The sequence below is a fragment of the Primulina huaijiensis genome, chromosome 4, assembly GCF_012295235.1.
Source record: "Primulina huaijiensis isolate GDHJ02 chromosome 4, ASM1229523v2, whole genome shotgun sequence".
Lineage (NCBI taxonomy): Eukaryota > Viridiplantae > Streptophyta > Magnoliopsida > Lamiales > Gesneriaceae > Primulina > Primulina huaijiensis.
Window position 1 is genome coordinate 1,339,315 of NC_133309.1, and position 23,674 is coordinate 1,362,988.

General features: G+C 35.3%; 1 protein-coding gene across 1 annotated transcript; it reads right to left on the reverse strand.

The window, feature by feature from the left end:
• Nucleotides 1–14,911: 14,911 nt before the first annotated feature.
• On the reverse strand, nt 14,912–22,878 carry LOC140975126 (mitogen-activated protein kinase kinase kinase 1-like). Its single transcript, XM_073438668.1, has 8 exons — nt 21,506–22,878; nt 18,810–18,897; nt 18,584–18,646; nt 17,673–17,830; nt 17,187–17,259; nt 17,005–17,064; nt 15,965–16,069; nt 14,912–15,542 (listed from the first exon to the last, which is right to left on the reverse strand). The coding sequence occupies exons 1-8, from the start codon at nt 22,654–22,656 to the stop codon at nt 15,336–15,338; spliced, it is 1,905 nt and encodes a 634-aa protein (XP_073294769.1). The 5' UTR covers nt 22,657–22,878; the 3' UTR covers nt 14,912–15,335.
• Nucleotides 22,879–23,674: the final 796 nt, after the last annotated feature.

Below are 23,674 nucleotides of genomic sequence, written 5' to 3' on the forward strand. Positions count from 1 at the left end.
TATATATGTATCGGCTTTTTCAGTCGCCTACTACTATTGGTCGGCAAGGTATTAATTATTAAATAATCCATATATAATATGATTTTTTTTATAAAATATAATTATTAGAATAAAAATTTCGTTTAAATAATCATATTTAAATTTTTATTATTTTACTACTACATTTTCTCACATATTTTTTGATACGTAAATAAATTTTATTAATAATCAATTCAAAGTACACATATGTTGGGCATATATAAGAAAAAGCAGATATTTTTCATATATTCATTTTCGTTAGACGAGTCAATTCGATTCATGTATAAAGTGAAAAATAATATTACAGGCATAAAAAGTAATATTCTTCATGAATCGGGTCGGGTTAGAAATATGCATAAAAAAAATTTGACATTTGAGACCGTCTCACGTGAGTTTTTGTGTTCTAAAAAGTATCGAAAACGACTTTTCATACCATCAATTCAATAATTGATATACATGTAATTGAATTGTCCTAAATACATAATCAATATATGCCATCTTATATTTCGTGCATGCATTTCATCTATTTGAGGATTTCTAGCAATTGTTTGAGTCTATGGTCCATACCATAGACCATAGTCGCTTTCTTTAAGATGTTTCGCGGCTCTGCCCAAAGTCGAGCTCCAGGCTCGTCATCTCCAGGACAAAACAACGCAGAATCTTGAACTCTATCTCTAACAACATCCCAGATAAAACCTATTTATAGAAACTCCGTAAATGTGCTATTCTTACGATGTATTCGCGGTCTCTTACCATCATAGTAATGGTTCTGAACTTTTGCAATAGCAGTTGTACTATTGTGATGGATCAAGATGGCTGGTATCGGTTTCTCCCATGAGGGAATTTCATAAAGCAAGTTTCTAATTTAACTTGCTTCTTCACTAGTCGTAGCTAGAGCTATAATCTAGGATTTCATTGTAGATTGAGCCAAAATGGTCTGTTTCTTAGACTTCCAAGAAACGGCTGCACTAGATATACAAAATATGTATACACGAGTCGCTTTGGAGTCATCTGAAAGGATGTTCCAATTAGCATCGCTATATCTTTCAAAGAATTCGAGAAACTTCAGAAAATGTAATCCAAAGTTCATGGTCCTCTTTAGATATCTTTTTGGACAACATGTCAATGCTCATTACTAGGTCTACGAGTAAATCTGCACAATAATCTTATGACATATGCTATGTCGGGTCTAGTGCAATCAGCAGCATCTCGTAAGATACCAATGATGCTCGCATACTCAGATTGTCTAATGTTCTTGAACAACTTTACACTAGGATCATAAGGTGTCATGTTGGTTTACATTCATAGAACTTATATTTCTTTAGGATCTTCTCAAAGTCGTGAGATTGATCCAAAGAAATTCCTTTTTCCGACCTAGTTATTTTTATACCAAGAATCACACTAGCTTTTCCCAAATCTTTCATGTCAAATTTAGCACATAACGTTGATTTTATATTATTAATGACATGAATGTTCGATCCAAATATAAACAAGTCGTCCACATAAAGACATAAAATAGTTAAAAGATCATGTTCTAACTTACGGTATATTCATTTGGAACTTTCATTTATTTTAAAACCACGTGAGATAACAAGATTATCCAACTTTTTGTGACATTGTTTGATAGCTTGTTTCAAATCATATAGTGATTTATTTAATTTACAAACTTTTATTTCTTGACCTGTTACAACAAAACCTTTCGGTTGGTCCATGTAAATTATTTCTTCCAAGTCATCATTCAAAAATACAGTTTTAACATCTATTTGATGCATTATTAGATAGCATATTTAAGCCAGAGAAAACAACACATGAATAGATGTGATTCTAGTTATTACATGTGAAAATGTGTCAAAGAAATCTATGTTTTTCTTTGCCTATATAATTTCACTACTATATGTGCCTTATGTTTTCAATAGTTCCATCCGGTTTTAGTTTTCTTTTCGATAGCCATTTACAACCTATTGTTTTACATCTTGGTAGAAAATCAACTAACTCTCATGTTATGTTACATCACTAGAAGTTGAACCCCCACTAATCTTCAATGTAAATGGAAATTTATGTTCATAAAACTCAGCATCAATAATCACATGTGCATCCAAATCATAAACCAAAGCAACCCCATGTTCTAAAATAAGACACATTAGGTTTCTTATTTCTAAAGATTTCATAAGAAGGAGATTTACTTTTAGACATTGGAGTTATATTTAGCACATAACATACAGTTAAAAAAAAATTTATCCCCACCGATATGGTGCAGCACCAGAATTGAGTAAGGTAGCAATTATTAATTCAGCAAAGGTTCTCTTTTTTCTTTCAGTCTTTCCACCCATTTCGAGTGAATCTAGTACTAATTTTCTAACATATATGTTAGATAATGAATCATGAACTATTCAAGAAGCTCTAATCCAGACCCATTTCTGGAAAGAATCAATAAAAAATAAAAAAAATTTCATCATGCATAATAATATTTGGAAGTTAACGGATCTCTCCCTCCGGGTTGTGAACCTTTAGGATGCAAATGGATCCTTAAAAGAAAATACAAAGAAGATGGATCTATAGATAAATATAGAGCTCAATTGATAGCTAAAGGTTTTAAACAAAACGAATTATATGATTTCTTTGACATATTCTCTAGTCACTAGAATTACATCCATTCGTGTTCTTATAGCCATTGCTACTTTGCACAACCTTGAGATTCATCAAATGGATGTAAAAACAGTCTTCTTGAATGGAGAATTGGAAGAGAAAATATATGTGGAACAACCTGACTAATTTGTCGTACTCGGACAAGAGAAAAAAGTGTATAAACTAGTCAAGTCATTGTACGCACTCAAACAAGCACTTAAGCAATGGCATGAAAAAATTGACACTACAATGATATCAAATGGTTTTAAAATCAACGAATGTGACAAGAGTGTCTACATTAAAGGTATTGCAAATGCCTATGTAATTGCATGCTTTTATTTGGACGACATGTTAATTATAGAGAGTGATCATGAGTTGATCGTGAATATTAAAAAAATGTTTAAAGAACATTTTGACATGAAAGATTTGTAGTTATATTATATAATATTAGGGATTAAAATATCTAGAACATCTGATGGAATTATATTATCACAAACTCATTACATTGTAAAGGTTCTTGGAAGGTTTAATTCCATAAACAATCCTCCGGTGAGAACACCTATAGATTTAGATGTTCATTTGGCCAAAAATCGTAGAGAACTTGTCTCACAACTAGAACATGCTAGGATAATAGGCAATCTAATGTACTTAACTAAATGTATTCGTCCAGACATTGCATATACAGTAAATAAGTTAAGTAGGTTCACTAGCAATCCAAATAAGGATAATTGGAAAGCCTTAACGAGAGTGCTTGGATATTTAAAATACACATTGAATTATGGATTGGTATATACAAAATCTCCAGCAGTTTTGGAAGGATATTGTAATACGAATTGGATATATGATATAAAAGACTTCAAGTCCACTAGCAGATTTATGTTAGGTGGAGGAGTGGTGTCGTGGAAATCTTCTAGGCGGACATGTATAGCTCGATCCACTATGGAATCCGAGTTCATTGCTTTGGATAAAGCTGGAGAAGAAGTCGAGTGACTAAGACATTCCTTTTTTCAATAAGATAGTGCGTTCGATTATTATTCATTATGATAGTCAATCAATAATAGAAAGAGCACAAAGTAGTAGGAACAATGGTAAGTCTCGACATGTTTCTCGAAAACATAATACCATAAGACAATTGATCTCAAATAGGGTTATTTGTGTTGAATATGTGAAGTCAAAGGAAAACTTGGCGGATCCTTTTACTAAAGAAATAAATCGAGATCAAATTTACAAATTAATAAGAGGAATGAACTTAAAACCCACAAAATAAAATATTTATGACGGTAACCCAACCTTATGAATTGGAGATCCCAAGACCTTGATTCAAAATGAACAAAAAGAGAAATGCAGCAAAGATGTCAAAAGTTCTGATCAATGAAGATGGAAGGATTATTCGTAACATGTTCACCAGTTGCGGAGAAGGAACACCACCTTCTAGATACAAATGCAACCTTCTATGATAAGCCAAAGGACGCAGTGTTTGGTCCGAAACCAATCTGGTCCAAACGCAACCTTCTTTGATAGGCCAAGGGACACAAAGTTTCCGAATGGGTGCAATCTTTCACATAATATTTCAAAAATAATAAAAAAAAATTATTTTTCAAATAAATTTTGTCCAAAAAAGTTAATATGGTCAAGAGACCTCACCTCACCACATCGCACCACGCCGAGCCAAGCCGACCCGACCAACAGCACATACGTGTGTGTTTCACCGAGACCTGGTCTATCAGTGTCTTCCCCCTTTCAATGAATAAATTATATCATTATTATTCTAGTGTTGATAACAGTCATTTAAACGCTTATATACATACTAGATCATTTGTATGCTTAGATATGCCCAATATATTTGTGCACTTTTTAAAAAAAAAAAATTAATTTAAAGATGTCTCCATTGAAAACTTATGAAAGTTTTGAATTTTTCCGAGACACGCATATGTAGAACCGAGTGTTTGTCTTTGTACCAAAATATATAGTGATGACAATGGTGCAAGTCAAATCTTTTAAATCATATAGTAGCTTAAACACCATGTTTCGATTTCTCTACCAACAATCTCTCTCTCAATGATTTCACTTCTTATGATTAATATGAATCGAACCCGTGACCTTGACTCCGATACCAATTTTAGGACCGAGTATTTATCATTTTAACAAAAATAAATTTTGGTAATTGTATAACTCAAATCTTTTAGATTTTGTAGCAGCTCAAGCACCACGTTTTGATTATTTCAACAATCTTCATCTCTGAAAGGAAAAATAATTCTTGGGTTTCAAGATATAATTTATTCTTTGAAATTATCTTTTTCTTATAGATAAGATTTTGTTAAATAATTGATTAGGAGTTTTGTCTTTCTAGACTTTTATAGAGATTGACTCTAGATTTAATTTGATATGCTTAAAAAGTATTTATTTCCTTATATACTCTATCTTACCTTCATTTGTAGGCATCTAATCAAGGAAACAAGTCTAGGAAAAAACATGTCTATAAATATAAAGATCATATGCTACGCGAAAGGGAAAAAAACATGATAGAGAGAGGTGGAAAACCAGATATATAGAATCGAAAATATAGAGAGAAGAATCAAGTCACAGAGCGTCGACGTTTGAAGTTCGTCGTTGTTTTAACGTGTTGTCGTTGTTGTAAGAGACATATAAAAATAAAGCTTTTGAAAGTGTTGACTGAAGATTTTGTTTTGTTGCTCCAGTTTTCGGCACATCGTTTTGCATTCTTTGATTACGTTTTAAGCCTGGTTATTTGTTTTAGGATGCAATTTTATTCCTTAACATGTTAAAAGAATAAAATTTTCCATAGAATTACTAGTGTTGGTTTTTGAAAACTCGAGTTGTTTTTCTAGTGATTATTTTGCCTCCAGACATCGCGCAAGTATTTATACGTGTGCGTAATTATCTCTGAGTTATATTTGTTTAAGTTATTTATTTGAATGTGTATTATTCCGTTGCGTGTTACCACTAAGTGTTACAATATCTGGGACAACATTGTTATATGATAAACACAACGTTTTTACCGTTTATGTTAAACAAAAATCCCGACAATATCAATAATTTCACTTCTTACAATCAATATGAATTATACACGTGACCATGACTTTGATGTCAATTGAAGGACCAAATATTTTCCGCTTTACCAAAAGCTATAGCTGATGGTAATTGTGCAACTCAAAATATTTTAAACAGTACAGCGGCTCAAGCAACACGTTTTGATTGTTCTACCAACAAGGATAATTAATACACTTATATTATAGTCAGTGTTCTAAATGGCGATCGAGGTGGCCGCCTAGGCATCTACTGTGTGCTACTCTCGACTGCACCGCCTACGCTTGAGGCGGGTGTTTTAAGCGGCCCAAGCTATATTGCATTGGGGAGACGGGTCGAGGTGGTGAGCAGGCGGGCAGTCAAGATTTTTAAGTTGTAGTCAACAATTTTAAAAACTTAGTCAAAGTCAACTAATTTTAAATCTCAAAACCCTATCATACCCCACTTTCTTTTTTTTACTTTTGGTTTTCACTCTCAACTCTCATGTCTCAACCACTAATCCCACCACACACTGTCTGCCGCCTGCAGCCCGCCGCTTGCCGCCGCCGCCAGCAGCAAGAATATTTAGATTAAGCATTTCATATTTATTATTTATCATACTTTTTTATAATATTTTAGATTTTGTGATTTAAAAAAAACAAATTTTTTTCCTATTATTATTGATTTATTGTTGAAGATTAATGACGGAAAAGGATAAACAACCGGAGTTGGAATTTAAGCCAAAGTCTAATAATATTGTTTGAGAATATGAGGTGTTATATAATAAAGAGAAAATAGATTGGCTCACATGCAAGGTGTGTAAGAGGCTTATTAAAGGAAGAGTTCATAGGATGAAGCATTATATTGCGGGTATTGTAGGACAAGTTGAAGCATGTCCTAAAGCATCTGATGAGGACAAAAAAAGAGTGAGAGGCTATCTTGAAAATAGCAAGAATAAAAAAGTGACAAAGTATGGAAGAACTAAAAGAAGAAAGGGCGGAGGTAAACATAGGTGTTGATGAAGAGGATGGTGATTGTCAAGTGGTGGAAGATAATTCAAAAAAGAAGCCAAATAACCTCTGGCCTATTGATAAGTGGACATCCGCAATCAATCTAACAAAGACAAAACAAAAAACATAAATGATGCCTTGAAGTTAAAGTTTGCAAATGATGTGCATGAGTAAGTTGCAAGATGGATATACGAAACGGGGTTCCTTTTCATTCAATTGACAATCAAAGTTTTAGACAACTTGTAGAGGAGATTGGCCAATTCAGTCCGGGCTACAAACTTCCAAGTCAATATCATTTAAGAGAGCCACTTTTGAAGCAAGAAGTTGAGATGACCAAATTTTCTCTAAAAATACATGAAGAAGAGTGGATGAAAAATGGATGTTCAATAATGACCGATGCATGGACCGACCGCAAGAGGAGAAGCATTATGAATATATATGTTAATTGCAAGCTAGGCACTTCATTCCTTGGTTCTATTGAAAAATCCATGGAGGCACACACCGGGGTTTATATATTTGAGTTTGTTGAAAAATATATCATTGAGATTAGCCCACAACATGTTGCTCAAGTAGTGAACAATGCCACAAACAATATGGCGGCGGTGGATTTATTGAAGGTTACACAACCTTAAATTTTTTGGACATCTTGTGCGACTCATACAATCAACCTCATTCTCGAAGCAATTGGAAAACTACTCAAGTTTGGCGGAATGCTTGAGAAAGCAAAAGCCTTGATATATTCATCTATGCACATTATAGAACTTTAGCTATTATGAGGAAATATACCAAGAAGAGTGATATTGTGAGGTCCGGAGTGACTAGATTTGCTACTTCATTTTTTTAATTTTGAAAGTCTCAAAGACAAAAAAGATCAATTGAGACTCAAGTTTATCGGCAAAATAATTAAATGCCTAGATAAGCATTAAATGAATTAGGGAAAAATTAATTCATAATTTGCAGAAGAAGAAAACGCTGCATTAAATGTGGGTTTGGAAGATTATTGACGGGAAAATTCAGACGAAGAAAATGTGTTTATACGCGTTTTCACACGGACGCAAAATTCTTATAAATAGAGCTCCTTCCCCTCATTATGAAATCATCACTTCTTTGAGTTTTCTCTCATCTTATAGCATTTGAGTGCTTAGTTCTATAATATGTGTGAGGTGTTTGTTCTCTGTATCAAGACAGTGTGTGTTCTTTTTGGAAACATAGTGAGTGGTTGTACACCATAAAATATTATAGTGGAATTATTTTCATCATGGCTGTGGTTTTTACCCGAATAATTTTTAGGGTTTTTCACGTAAATCTCGGTATCCAATTTATTCTTTATTATCTCAAATTGCCGTACGTGGGACCAAAAAGTGACATCAAAGCTTTGGTTTAAAATTTCTTAAAATTATGAGTATGCTCTGTGGTTGCAGCCTACACTGATCTTCCACATTAGAAAATTTTTTTTGAGATTTTTTATTAAGACGGGATTATTTTGTTCAGTCTACTAAATTGTTGTAAACTTAATGACGGACATGTACGAGATAGATAACAAAGTTCAATGGAAGCAATTTTATGCTGTGGAAAATAAAGATACAAGCAGTTTTAAAAAAGGAAAATTGCTTGGCGGCTATTGGAGATAGACTGGTGGAAATTACGGACGATGGAAAGTAGAATAAGATGAATGATAATGTTGTTGTCAATTTACACTTGGTTATAGCAGACGAAGTATTATTAAGTATCTCTGAGATAAAAACAACAAACATTATTTGGGATACTCTGACAAAGATGTACGAGGTCAAGTCGCTACACAACATGATTTTCCTAAAGAGAAGGTTTTATACTCTTCGGATGGCGGAATCCTCATTGATGACCGACCATATCAACACACTAAATACTCTATTTGCCCAACTCACTTCTATGGGGCATAAAATAGAGGAAAATGAACGTGTGGAGCTTCTACTTCAAAGTCTACCGGATTCACATGATCAACTTATCATCAACATAACCAACAATATTCTTATGGGCTCTCTAAAATTCGACGATGTCATAACTGCAGTTCTTGGAGAAAAAATCCGATGCAAGAATAAGGAAGATAGGTTGGTAACTTCGAAACAGGCAGAGGCTTTATCAATGATAAATGGAAGATTTATGGACCATGACTCCAAGCCAAAGACGAGGTAGATCAAAGTCGAGAAGTGATAATAAAAATATTTACTGCTTTAAATGTGGTGGTAAAGGTCACTTCAAGAAAGAGTGTATGAGTATCGAGAAGAGTTCTCAAAGAAATGTGGCAAGTACTTCAGGCCGTGGTGAGATATATTATTCAGCGAAGCAGCAACAGTTGCAGAAGATATACACAAATTTTGTGACACATGGATTATGGATTCAAGAGCGACGTGGCACATGACGTCTCGAAGATAATGGTTTGATCATTTTGAACCAGTCTTAGGAGGATCTGTATTCATGGAAAATGATCATGTCTTGGAAATCGCCGAGGTCGGTACTATCAAAATAAAAATATTTGATGGCACCATTCGTAACATACATGAGGTACGACATGTGAAGGGATTGACAAAATATCTTTTTTCCTTGGGGTAATTGGATGATATCGAGTGCGAAACCCGTATCGAGAATGAGATCATGAAAATTGTGAAGGGTTTCTTGTGGTTATGAAGGCAGAAAAAGTTGCTGCAAATCTGTATGTACTTTTGGGAGAAACACACAAAGAGGTAGAACTAGTTGTATCAATTGGTTCAGGAGAAGAATTACCAGTGCTATGGCATAGAAAGCTTGGGCATATGTCAGAACGAGGATTGAAAATTCTCTCAGAACGGAAGGTGCTTCCGAGACTTACAAAAGTGTCACTACTCTTTTGCGAGCATTGTTTTACCAGTAAATAACACGGATTAAAGTTTGGCACTTCTACTGCCAGAAGCAAAAGCATATTGGATCTGATTCTTTCGGATGTTGGCAAGCACCAGTTGTATCCCTAGAAAGAGCGAGATACTTTGTCTCGTTCATTGATGATTTCTCTAGAAAATATTGGGTGTATTCAATCAAGAAGAAATCAGATGTTTTCCAGAACTTCAAAGATTTTGAAGCGCGGATTGAACTTGATTCTGAAAACAAAATCAAGTATCTGAGGACTGACAATGGAGTAGAATACACCAATGATGAATTTGATGCATTTTGTCAACATAAGGGCATCAAAAGACAATTCACGACGGCTTACACACCGCAACAGAATGGAATGATAGAGTGGATGAACAGAACTTTGTTGGATAAAACAAGAGCTATGTTGAGGACTGGGGGGCTAGACAAGACATTTTGGATGGAAGCAATCAAAATCGCTTGTTATATAATCAATCGTTCTCCTTCAATGGCGATTGATCTGAAGACTCCGATGGAGATATTGACCAAGAAGCCGGCAGATTATTCTGTACAATGAGCAAGAAATATCAAAGTTGGATTCGAAATCAAAAAAAAATATCTTCTTGGGTTATGTTGATGGAGTAAAGGGGTTTTGCTTGTAAGAACTTACTCTTCACAAGCTTGTCATCAGCAGGGATATCTTCAAGAAGATAAAGTAAAAAGAGACAAAGGCACATTGAATTCAGAAACTACCAAATTTCAGGTGGAAAATAAGACGAACAAAGGTCAAATTTCTTGTGAAGTAGTACCAGAGCACGAAGAACAATAACATGTTGAGTCTGAGGTTTTCAATGTGAGGCAGTCAACTCGAGACAGAAGACCACCAGGTTAGCTTTCAGATTATGTCACTAAAAGCAATATTGAATATTGTCTATTATCAGAGGATGGTGAGCCATCGAGTTTCCACGAGGCTACTCAAAGTTCGGATGTATCTTTATGGATGATAGCAATGCAGGAAGAATTGGAGGCATTAGACAAGAATAAAATTTGGGATCTTGTTACACTATCACGAGAGAGGAAAGTCATTAGTAACAGATGGGTCTATAAGATCAAGCGTCATGGCAATAACCAAGTGGAGCGGTATCGTACTAGATTGGTGATAAAAGGGTATGCTCAGAAAGAAGACATTGAATTCAATGAGATATTTTCTCATGTGGTTCGGCTTACAACAGTCAGAGCAGTGTTGGCATTATGTGCGATGTTTGACCTACATCTAGAACAGCTAGTTATGAAAACTGCATTTTTTCATGGAGATCTTGAAGAAAAAATCTATATGTTTCAGCCAGAAAATTTTGCAAAAAAAGACAAAGAGAACTTAGTTTGCAGGTTGAACAAATCTCTGTATGGTCTCAAACAGGCGTCGAGGTATTGTTACGAGAGATTTGATTCTTATATCACAAGCCTTGGATACAACAGACTGAATGTACATCCTTGTACATATTTCAAGAGGTCTGGTGATAGTTATATCATTTTGCTGTTGTATACGGACGACATATTGATAGCATGCCCCAACAAATATCATGTCCAAGAATTGAAGGTACATTTGGCTAAGGAATTTGATATAAAAGACTTGGGACCAGCAAACAAGATTCTAGAGATGCAAGTTCACCGAGACAGAAGTAACAAAAAGATTTGACTTTCTCAGAAAAATTGTTTGAACAAAGTTTTGCAACGCTTCAACATGCAAGATAGTAAGCCAATTTCGGCCCCTCTTTCTATTAACTTCAAGTTCTTCTCCGAGATGTATCCTAGCAGTCAAGGTGAGAGGATGGAGATGTCTCGAGTACCATATGCATCAGCAGTGGGAAGTTTGATGTTCGCCATGAGCTGTACAATACCGGACATTGCTCAAGAAGTGGGAGCCGTTATTCGATATATGATGAATCCTGGAAAAGAGTATTGGATTACTGTTAAGAGGATCCTTAGATACATTAAGGGTACCTTAAATGCTGTGTTACGTTATGGAAGATCAGATTTTACACTCATGAGATATGTCGATTCAGATTATGCAGGTGATCCTGATAAGAGGAAATCCACTACTGATTATGTGTTTACACTTGCAGGAGGAGCAGTAAGCTGGGTTTCAAAATTGCAAACAGTTGTGGCATTTATATATAACGGAGGAAAAATACATGACAGCTACTCAAGCTTGCAAGGAGGAAATATGGATTAAAAGGTTATCGGAGGAAATCAGGCACAAATAACATAATGTTTCTTTGTTTTGTGACAGTCAGAGTGCCTTACACATCACAAAGAATCTAGCCTTTCATTCCAAGATGAAACACATTGGAGTTCAATTTCACTTTGTACGAGAAGTAGTAGAAGAAGGAAGTGTTGATATGCAGAAGATTCATACAAAAGATAATATAGCTGAGGTTCTGACCAAGCCAGTTAACACTGATAAGTTTGAGTGGTGTAGATCCTCAAGTGGTCTATAAGAAACGTAAGCACTAGATAATGGCAAGATCTAAAAGATATGTAGAGATGTGTTTGATTCTCAATCAAATCTTTAAGTGAGAGAAATGTTGGCAAAATAGTTAAATGCCTAGACAAGCATTAAATGAATGAGGGAAAAGTCAATTCATAAACGCGTGCATTAAATGTGGGTTGGCAGATTATTGACGAGAAAATTCAGACGAAGAAAACGCGTGCATTAAATGTGGGTTGGCAGATTCTTGACAAGAAAATTCAGACGACGCGTTTTCTCATGGACGAAAATTCTTATAAATAGTGCTCCTTCCCCTCATTCTGAAATCATTCATTCTTCGAGTTTTCTCTCATCTTATAGCATTTGAGTGCTTAGTTATATAATATGTGTGAGGTGTTTGTTCTCTATATCAAGAGAGTGTGTGTTCTCTTTGGAAACATAGTGAGTGGTTGTACACCATAAAATATTATAGTGGAATTTTTTTCATCTAGCCCGTGATTTTTACTCTAATAATTTTTAGAGGTTTTCCACGTAAGTCTCGGTGTCCAATTTATTCTTTATTTTCATATTTATTATCTAAAATTACCGCACGTGGGACCAATAATATTTACATCCGATGAATGGAGCAAAACAAAGTTAAGAAGTTGTGTGAAGGAGAAAGTGGCGGAAGCGACGGTAACAAGTATATCTTTTTGGAATGGTGTTTTTTTGGATTTGAATGTTTTCACCCCTTTAGTGAAAGTTTTACGTCTTGTTGACGGTGACAAGAATCCCTCAATGGCCTTTTTATTGGGTGCCCTTAAACAAGCCAAAGAAGACATTAAAAAGTCTTTCAAAAAAGAGGAAAATGTCATCCTTATTTTGAAGATTATTGATGAGAAGTCTAAAGGTAGACTTAATAGTCCTTTGCATTATGCCGCTTACTTATTGAATCCATTTTTTTACTACAAAGATTAAGCATATCAAATGACACTAATGTTATGAATGAGTTTTTGAATTGTGTTGAGATAATTTTTCCTACTAACGAGGACATGCAATCTACCATTGTTAATGATGAATTGTTGATGTATAAAAGTAAATCTGGAAACTTTGGAAGAAAAATGGCGGTCGCGGCATATGAGAAAGTGAATGTGTACTATGACTTTGACCCGAGTAAATCTTTTTTCCTTTATTTTTATTCATGTCAGTACATGTATTTTTTTTATCCATCTTCGGTTTAATTATTTTTTTTCCTCTTTGCTTTATTAAGTTGGATGGTGGTCCTATTATGGTGGTGACACTCCGAACTTACAAAAAATGGCAATGAGATTTCTCTCTTTGACAAGTAGTTCATCGAGGTGTGAAAGAAATTGGAGTCAATTTGAAGGAGTAAATATTGAGAACTGATTCATAAATTATGTTATCTATCTTTTTTTTTATTAATAACAATGATTTTAAATTTTTAGATACATACTAAGAAAATGAATATGCTTGAGATATCAAGATTGAATGATCTTGTATATGTCAAATTCAATGCCAATCTTATGAAGAAAAAGAGTAAAAGAGAAATGGGTGGAGATTTGCTTCTATCCTCTCAAGCTAGTGAAGCTCAAGATTGTCTTGTTGATGATGGTGATGAAGATGACGTCGAGCCGGGTTCAGGAGTTACTTGGAGAATGGTAGTGGAGGCCTTGGGAGCGGATGCAGTGCTAAAACCAAGGAGGAGTGCAAGGAACATCTCCATTGGAGAACTTGACGAAGATTTTGATACATCGGAGGAGAACGAAGAAGATGTTAATTTTGAGTCCGATGATGAGAGGATCATGGATGTAGTAGATGGTGCATATGTAGATGATTTGGAAGATTAGTTATGTTTAGTCTAGTACTTTTTTCTAACGATGGATAATGGATTGAAACTTTGAAATTTAAACTTAGTTTTTTGGTAAAAGTAATTATATTACTTTGTTAGCATAATAACATTAATATGATGATGAATCTTTATTAATTATTATCTTGTTAGTTTGCATTTATATATTTATTTGTACATTATCTAGATGATATTATATTGTATGAAGTTTTTTTGTGCTTAAATATTATTTATTTACACATCTTACATAAAAAAAATAATGACTATTTGTGATTATATTGTATGATTATATATAAAAAAATTACTAAAAAAATTTCAACCGCCTAGGCACCACCTAAGCAGCCGAGACGATGGCCGCCGCCTCCCGCCATTTACAATCTTGGTTATAGTTGTAGCATGAACGAGGCCGAAGCCATATAGTTTATAGACAATGATTCGGAACCACGTGTTTATATGATAAATTGCACATTTAACTACGAACCTACCTCCTCAATTAATAAGTTCATGAAACTCTACACAAGCTTTTACGGATTACAGCTACGTTGATAATATAATGTATACTACCACTTATATTAATAATCAAAAGAAGACAAAAATTTGTGTGATACGATCTCAAAGATCGTATTTTGTAAGACGGATCTCTTATTTAAGTCATCCATGAAAAGTTATTACTTTTTATGCTAAGAGTATTATTTTTTATTGTGAATATCGATAAGATTAACTCGTCTCACAGATAAAGATTCGTGAGACCGTCTCACAAGACACCTACTCTCAAAAGAATTGCAACAAATATTCTGATTAAATTGAACAATCACATATCTTTAAAAGTTGTATTTTGATGAATGGATCTGAAAATTGAAATCTAATAGTTCTCTCAAAATGGAAAGGAAAATGTATTTTTTTAAAAAAAAAAATTTGAAACATCTACTTTAATATTTCATCTAAACATAAATAATGCATTTGAATGAATTTCTTGGAATCTTTTAATCCAAACACAGTAAAAATGTCTCTATAACTGAGATATCACAACTTGGTTATAAGAAACGAGTTGAATGTAAAATTTAAAGTATCCTACCTTTGACTGATACGTCAAAAATCTTTCACGATTTTTGATATTATTCTTATATCACAATAATGCAACAGAAGAAGAATTCGTAAAATATAACCATAAATTACATACATTTTCTACGATGATCATGTCATTGCCGAACTTTCTATGGAAATAACCATCAACCGGCAAATGGAAGAACAAGACACACAGGGCCGATTTGGAGAGACGCTGAGTAAAAAAAATCTCCCAACTTCGACCTCCAACTTTCAAAATTTTGCAATGTTACTGCTAGATCTTTTACAGGACAATTTAAGGCGCTGTAACGGATTCCAGAGTCCACTCGAGCATGTGCTATGGCGTGAATTGGACAATAAAGAATGGTTCTTTTAGTTATCCCAAAACACTTTCTCATATCTGCCGTCCGAAATGAAGAGGAGACGCTGAGCCTGAGTGGAGCGGTCGCTTAACAAAAGGATGATCTAAGAGCTGAGCAGCTGTTGGCCGCAAGCTTGGGTCAACTTGGAGGCATTGGAGTATGAAATCACGCGATTCTCTAGAAAGAGAATCAGGAATAGGAGGTCTCTCGCCTCTTCCTATTCTGAACAATGCTGGCATCTGTTGCATCAAACAGAATGCATTTTCAGACAATTTAGAAGTAACATGATAGCTATTCCAAAAGAGTTTTTCAACTTAAATACATAAATTATCCCAACTGAATTTTTTCCGAGTCAGCCCAATACATCATGATGCCACGCATCTACAAACCATAGCGAGGTAAATAATGTCGTTTAAATATTAATGTTCAACACATTAACTCCCACAGTTAATATCCTTGCAGCTAACACTTCGCCAACTCAAAGTAAACTAAAGGCGTTGAAATTGTTCGTTTGGAAATTTCCCGAAAAGGTTCCTTTTTTTTAGGGTACTCCTGATGTGCCAGGAAAAGAATCGAAACACAAAAAAGAACAAGCCTGTACAAGAAAGGCGTATAAAAGAGGAATTATTTCTAGTTCCTCGGTTGACATTCATTCACTTACACATTCCAAATTGGCATATGGAAAACGTCCTGTCAGCATCTCCAAGACGGTGCATCCAAGGCTCCATATATCTGCAGCAAGGCCATAACCCCGGCTCCTAACAACCTGAACACAATTTATAATCACTAGAATGTGGTATCAGAACACACACATGCTCACTCACACCACGAGGATCTTCAAACTTCAAATATTTACAACATGACACTACTTTAGACATAAAATCAAAGAAAGAAAGTTTGGGATTTGGATTGTCGAAAGGACAAAAACAAGCTGAAAATATTTGTGATTAAGATTGAAGAACTCCATAGTTCTTCCCATTTCTTCTAGTTTGGTAATGGTAAGAAAACAAAAGTCAGGCCATCTTGTGGACGTGCAAGAATGTCCCTTATGCCTTATTCACATCCTCTGACTTCTGAGGTGATATGGATGCGTGACCACACCACGAGACTTCTTTCAAAAAAAATTGTGCCTGAAAGCATGCATCAATCACCTCATAATCATATTTCCCTTACTTTATATTGTAAAATTTAGGTTAGTCAAAAGATCTTAAGCATTTTTTTAAAATAAACCACTTTGTATGTTAATCTACTAGATTGTCGCCGATTTACATTAGGTGTTGATCAACCACTTTGGGAACCAGCTACTGGGTTGTCACCAATTTTCATTAAGTGCTGAATCAAGCACACAACTTACATAGAATAGAGAAAACAGTAAAAAGAGGCAGAAAATGAGAAGTTGAAAACCTAAAGAGTAAAATCTGATCGCATGAAACACAAAACAGATGCTCAAGCTAAATTTTGAAAATGTCAGATTCAACTCCAAGTTCTTTACTCATACTCAAATGAAGAAGCTAACATCGACCTTCCATCAAAATGATCACAACTCTTTCCAAAATTCTTGAAAGTAGTTTATGGAGCACTAAAATGAAATCTACCTCATAGCAAATTTATGGACAAAATATTTAGAATCTCAATGATTTAGACCAGAGCTTTAACAAGAGCTACTCAAACTATTGGCTGAAAGAGGGTTTAGCAACAAACCTCAGGAGCCATCCAGAACGCAGTCCCCTTGCAGGATTTCACGTCGTTCAACTTGGTGGCCTGCGGAATAATTGATCACATGATGTTAGATATAATGACATTTAGAAATATAATCTATTGTTTTAAATTATATGAAAAGGTATACAAAATGCTAAAAAGAGAAGAGTAAGTAGGATTCTAACCTTCGCAAGTCCAAAATCAGCAAGTTTCACTGAACCCAACGAGTCCACCAATATATTTGCACATTTAATATCTCTATAAAGGGAATAACGAGACAGAAATATAAGAAACTCAAGACTCAAGCACTGCTGCGTAGGTAAAAATCAGTGAAACGTGTTAATTTGTTCTGCAATGAAATTATTTTTTAAAACTTTGTTCAAATCATGTTTTTTAGAAGGAGCTTCATGATGGGAAAGAAACACGTGACTTAGGAAAGAAAATAGTGAAAAAAAGCATGAGCGACAAAAAAGAAATATAAAGTAGTAGACAATCGACAAATATTAGAAAAAGCATATATAAGATTGATTAGACAACACGTGAATAACAGAAGCATCATGATCCAATTTATTTATCAAAAATAGGCTCTGGATCACATGAATTTATTAGTAAAAATTCAAATTCATATATTTCCTAAATAAAAATGTATAGAAGTGCCTTGTCACATTCACCTGTGGACCACATTCCTGTCATGCAGATACTTCAAACCATGTAAGATCTGTCTCGTATAAACAGAGACTTGTGAATCTCGGAGGTTATATTTTTGGTAAAGACTCAAGAGGGAGCCTTTTGTGACAAGCTGAAGAAAAATATAGAGATGTGATTCATCCTACACATAAATAAAAAAAAAAACCATTGTCAGAAAAACTTAAATGAGTCAGCAGAAGAGGATAATCTATCAGGTTCTGCTTGGATCGAATTCTTTGAGTTTGGATGGAAAAAATTCAAGCTATTTTCAAACCAACTCTATGTCAAGTTAAGCAATTTTAATAATAATTGTTGCGGATTCTAAATACATCCTGGATATTATTTGAAATTTATTCGTCAAATACTTCCTCAAATCAAATCTTTTCGACTAAATCAAATCTATTAATCTAAACGCAACATAAGAGTTTGCAAAGCAAATGAAAAAGATGGTTTCACATGTAAAAAGAAAAACACAAGGAAGAAAATATATCAATATTCACATTCACACACACACACACACACACACACACACACATATAAATTCACTGTATTGTTCACTTTGTCTGCAAAATTCAGAGTAGAAAAGCGGAAAAAGTTTCCATATCCAGTACATGGAGTTGAAGGATTTATGCAACCATCACTTTAGAAAATCACTTATCAATGTAAATAAGGACAGAGATAGCAAAATTACAAATTAAAGCCCCGTTCAAACAGAAAAAGAGAATTATGTTATAATAGAGACAGTGAGACACTACGTAAAATAAAAGAAAATTTGCATAGTTTATTTTTCATCAGAACATTACCAGTCCAGTGCCAAACTATAGCAGGAATATTGCCTCAGGATATAATAGATGAAAACAATGATAAAAAAGATCAAAAGTAAAGAGTCCATTACCTTCTTTGCTCCATAATACTGGACAATATTCTCATGCTCAAACTGACTAAGAAGAGCAATTTCCTGATCAGAACAGAAGAAAAAATAACATCAAAGACCAAAGGAGTTTTCAAAATAACAATAATAAGAAGAAAAAGAAATTTCACATGATACAACCATAACCACCAATTTGGAAATGTGTAGCAAAATCTAAATGGTAAGCAAGAAAATTCTGGGGATACCAGACCTGCTCAAGTTGGATGATACATTGTCTTCCCTCGTCATCTTGGTCAAGCAGAGATACTTCTTTCACAGCAAAAAAAAATCCATCATTACTGCAATAAAGAATGGAATACTTGTTTAACTTGAGAATGTTACTCAAGATCAGTCGCAAAACTTTATCATTAAAGGAGTCTCAAAGTATGCATAATTAGTGTCATGCCATGTAAAATAAGCAAACCTTTTCCAACCTGATAGCAGCATAAAAGATTTATTTTTTTTATAAGAAAAGATAATTTACTAATAATGTAATAAAAGTTAATTACAATCAGTTGACTAGGGACCCACTGTCAACATAAACTTCATGATATCAATGCTCCATCAATGATACACATAAGCACAATCTCTCAATATATCTGAAATCGACACGTTCTAAAAATTTATCATGAGTGTCAATCCACATAGCAACTTTGATCTTGATTTTATCCTAGCACTCGTCACATTTGTCTTCTGTATCTTCAAAAATTCTTTGAATTCTTTCTAACCACACTGTCCAACATATTCCTTGAACCACCACTTGCCATAAAATTCTTCCTCTCCTACCAATTAGTTGTCCTAGATCCATAGCAAATAAATCATTCGTTGACTTAGGCACCACCCAAACCAAGTCCAGTTCTTTCAAAGCTCTAGCCCACAAGCCGCTCGTGAATGCACAGTGAATTAGCATATGATCACGTGTTTCCGTATCATTCCTACACAACACACACCAATTGGGGCTCATAGCAATTGAGGGCCACTTTTTTCGCATCGTCTCCGAGGTCAGTAGCTTACCCAGAATCGTTGTCCACGAGCAAACCCGAATTTTTGTTGGAACCGGGACCATCCAAATAACATGGAAATAAGGAAAAGCGGGAAATCGACTTTGTTGAAAAAAAGTCTCAAAAAAAGATTTGACTGAGAAAAGACCCGAAGGATCCCCACTCCATACTCGATAGTCATCTACCCCTTCACTTAACCTAATCCTATCTAACAAACCTAATTTCTTAGTCAACTGAATTAACTCCTCATCTCTCACACCCCTTCGAAAATGCAAATCCCGTGACTAGGAAGACAATGAATTGTCAAATTGAACAAAGTGTGATATAGGCATATTGTGAACCGCGGATAGCTGAAATAAAAGCCGGATAAAGTTCTTTAAAGGAATAATCCCCCCACCAAATGTCTTCCCAAAATCTAGCCTTATTACCACTTCTAACATTAATCGTAACTAATTGTTGAAAAGTCGGGTATGATCGGGATATAAACTTCTATTGGCATCTGAATGTGATGTTTCTTGCTAAACCCGAATCCCACCCATTCTCTTGTAACCCATATTTACTCACTATGATCTTTTTTCCACAAGGTCCCATTTTCCACATAAAATCTCCACCACCATTTCCTCAACATAGCCTTGTTTCTCAAAATAATATTCCCAATACCCAATCCGCTTTTTTTTTAGGTTTGCAAACATGTTCTCAGGCAACCAAGTGACTATGTCCTTCACCACCAGCTCCATCCCATAAAAAATTCCTTGAAATTTTCTCCATCTCGTCCGCTATACCTTTTGGCGCCACCCTAAAAAGAGATGTAATAAATTGGGAGTGCATTTAAATTGAAGTTATCAAAGTTAACCTCCCCACTCTTGACAAAAAAGTTTTTTTCCATCTTGCCAATTTTTCCAACTTCTTAGACTGGATGGGTTCCCAAAACGAGGCTTGTAATGGATTTTCACCTAAAGACACTCCCAAATACTTAATCGGTCACTTCTCCTTACCACATCCAATTTGATGTGCTAACAATTCAACTTCTTCTTCTTCACAATGGATACCCAACAAACGCACTATTTTCCCAATTGATTTTTAATCCAGACATGTCGCAAAATGCTCTCACAACTTTCACCAAAAACCTGATATGATCCTCTTCGTTAACAAAGAATAGTGTATTGTCCGCAAACTGAATATGAGATATCTTTATCCTGTTTTTCCCAACCTCGATCCCTCTTATTAAATTCATGTCCTTGGCTTTAACAACCAATCACCCCAACACATCCACTACCAAATTCAAAAAAAAAAAAAGACATCGGATCACCTTGTCTAAGCCTTTTACACCCTTCTCATACCACTGGTCTCATACTTTTTTTCCAATATGTGTCCCTCAAAAATTAACCATACGAAGATTGGCATCAATAAGCTTACAAGTATTTTTCCACCAAGTTTTAAGTCTTTCAGAATGTGCTTTACGACTGATAGGGATCATTGAATAAAAAAAGTACACCAGCAAAACCAATAGACAGGTGTCAATCTGCACAAACAATTTTCAAAATTACCACTCAACTGGCATCAGCAAAGCTTTAATGAATTGGCAAGGTGGATTTGTTTTGCTTGTTAGCTGAAAACCTTCGACAAAGAAAAGTTTTGGCTAAAATCCAGACTTACACAAAATTTGGTTTAAGCTGAAATCAGAATTTTCCTAAAAGAAAAGATGATCAACTGCTTCCACAATAAAAACCATAAGTAACAGTTACTGTTCGTAAATCATTGTTTGAGCTTCGGAAATTGTGAATAATAGCAAACCAACTTGAGTTTCAACGTGCTAAGCATAAAAGCTACATTTAGCCTCATGAACAAAATAATTATCACAAGCTAGCAGCAAAAACCAATGAAATATAAAATGAAAAACACTTACTTGTCTATGGCTTCATATACAGAGCCAAATGATCCACGGCCCAAGAGTTCACCCTTTTGCCAATCTACGATATTCCTTTTCAATTTCCCAATAGGAGACATACTTGGTGATGGCTCTGTTATGCTACTCCAAGAATCATCATCATTTGAAGTTGTAATAAAATAACATGATTCCAACAGAACATGATTCTCTGTCCCCGTCATCCCACCCATCCTATCATCCTCCATCTCATTTCTCACCTTCCCATCTACTTCAGCCTCTTCCTCATCCTCGTCTGAGCAAAATCCTCTACCATACGTCAGACTGCCCATGTCACTGACTGGAGCAAATGAGTTCAAAATATCCCAAGTGGAGCACTCTTTATCAACCCAGGGTAATGACATCAAAGGCGGCGGTGCAAGAATCGGCGGCCGCACACCCTTAATACCAGTTCCACGGAACTCATTGGATTCTCCACTTACATTATTCAAATTTACATTGCCTAACCTTTCACTACTCTGTAATCTATCACCTGACTTACAAAGGCTGCTACTTAAATTACCAGGTCTACTCCTATCTATATTACAACAAGAAAACGTGAAATCGGAACGTTCCTCACATTTATCACAGCTAAGATCACTCGTTTCACCAACATCATCACCAGGATATCCAACATAGACATCTGCACCCGTGATTCTTCGATCAGTTACATCAACATGACCAGCACCAGGAACCTCAGCAATATTATCACGATTAAATTTAGATCTCCGACCACATATAGGTTCCTTCAGCTGGCTAAATACAAGAGGATCGGAAGAAGATCGAACCTTCATAGCCTCATACTCCTCAGCCGGTATCGTCAAATCATCTATACCAGAAAACCCCAGCGTCTGGCAGATAATCTCAATCTCCCCATCAATACCTTCCACACGAAAGCTCGTCTGGCCCTCGTACAAATCAAGTGAACGCGTGCGCAGAGACTCTTCCGACGAATATGACGAAGAGGCCGAGGAACTAGAACGCGAGAAGTCGTAGTTAATGTTCTTCACCGCGTTGCGGCGGTCGAGTTTCGGCCTCGGCTTGGGAGCTCGGCGGCTCCGGCCAGTGCTGGAATCCATTCCCTCTCTGCTTCTTTCAGAGCTGTGAGAGAAGATTTTCGGTAAGAGATGCATCGTAGTAGCCGCGGGGAGCAAAACCCATGAATCGGGAGGAAGGAATCTTCAGCTCGCCAACCCAGTACGCAAAATGAGGCGACACTTCCTGTATAAAAAATCCGGATTTCCACTGGATTTTGGGTGGATTTAGCTAGGGTTTGGGCAGGAAATCCGCATCAATTGTGAAAGGAGGAGACTTGTAAAAGGTTGTCGGGTGAAGACCGACGAAAGAATTTTGGAGAAAACGCGGTAAGAGAGTCTTGGGATTTCTATTTATAGCACTCCCGAATGCGTAATGATGGCGCCATGAGTACGTGTACGCTTACATAATCATTATTATAATGATTTTTTTAGGACCAAGATCAAAATACAAACATATAATGTCAGTGTCCGTATTATAGACAAGATTTGAATGTGGACTCGAGATTTGCTTATCTCGAGCAAAAAAAACTACAAATAAACATAATGTTATTGTTCGCATTATAGACAATATTTGAGTGTGGACTCGAGACTTGCATAACTCAAGCAAAAAAACTACAAATAAACATAATGTGATTGTTCGCACTATAGACAATACTTGAGTGTGAACTCGAGATTTGCTTATCTCGAGCAAAAAAAACTACAGATAAACATAATGTGATTGTTCGCACCATAGACAAGATTTGAGTGTGGACTCAAGACTTGTTTATCTCGAGCAAAAAAAACTACAAATAAACATAATGTGATTGTTCGCACTCTAGACAATACTTGAGTGTGGATCCGAGACTTGCTTATCTCGAGCTAAAAAACTACAAATAAACAACTACATCTAGCTAAATAAATTAAGAAAATTGTCTGCATTCAACGAGGGGATTCGAACATAAAACCAACAAATCACATAACCTCAACTTTAACAATCATTGGGCTAAAACCTCATCGACATCATTGTCACAAGATATTGTTTGGATAACTTGCTTTTATACTACTATTATTGTTGGTTACGCATCCACGTTGAATTGCATAAAATAATAATGGTAGTTTGGAATGTCTTGCAAAC

Excerpts from the sequence above, each read along its gene's own strand:
- LOC140975126 (XM_073438668.1), bottom strand. The coding sequence starts at position 22,656 with ATGCATCTCTTACCGAAAATCTTCTCTCACAGCTCTGAAAGAAGCAGA. Across the intron at positions 17,831-18,583 it reads AGTATTATGGAGCAAAGAAG|GATGAATCACATCTCTATAT; the intron begins GTAATGGACTCT and ends ATTTATGTGTAG. Across the intron at positions 17,065-17,186 it reads CTGATTTTGGACTTGCGAAG|GCCACCAAGTTGAACGACGT; the intron begins GTTAGAATCCTA and ends ATTATTCCGCAG.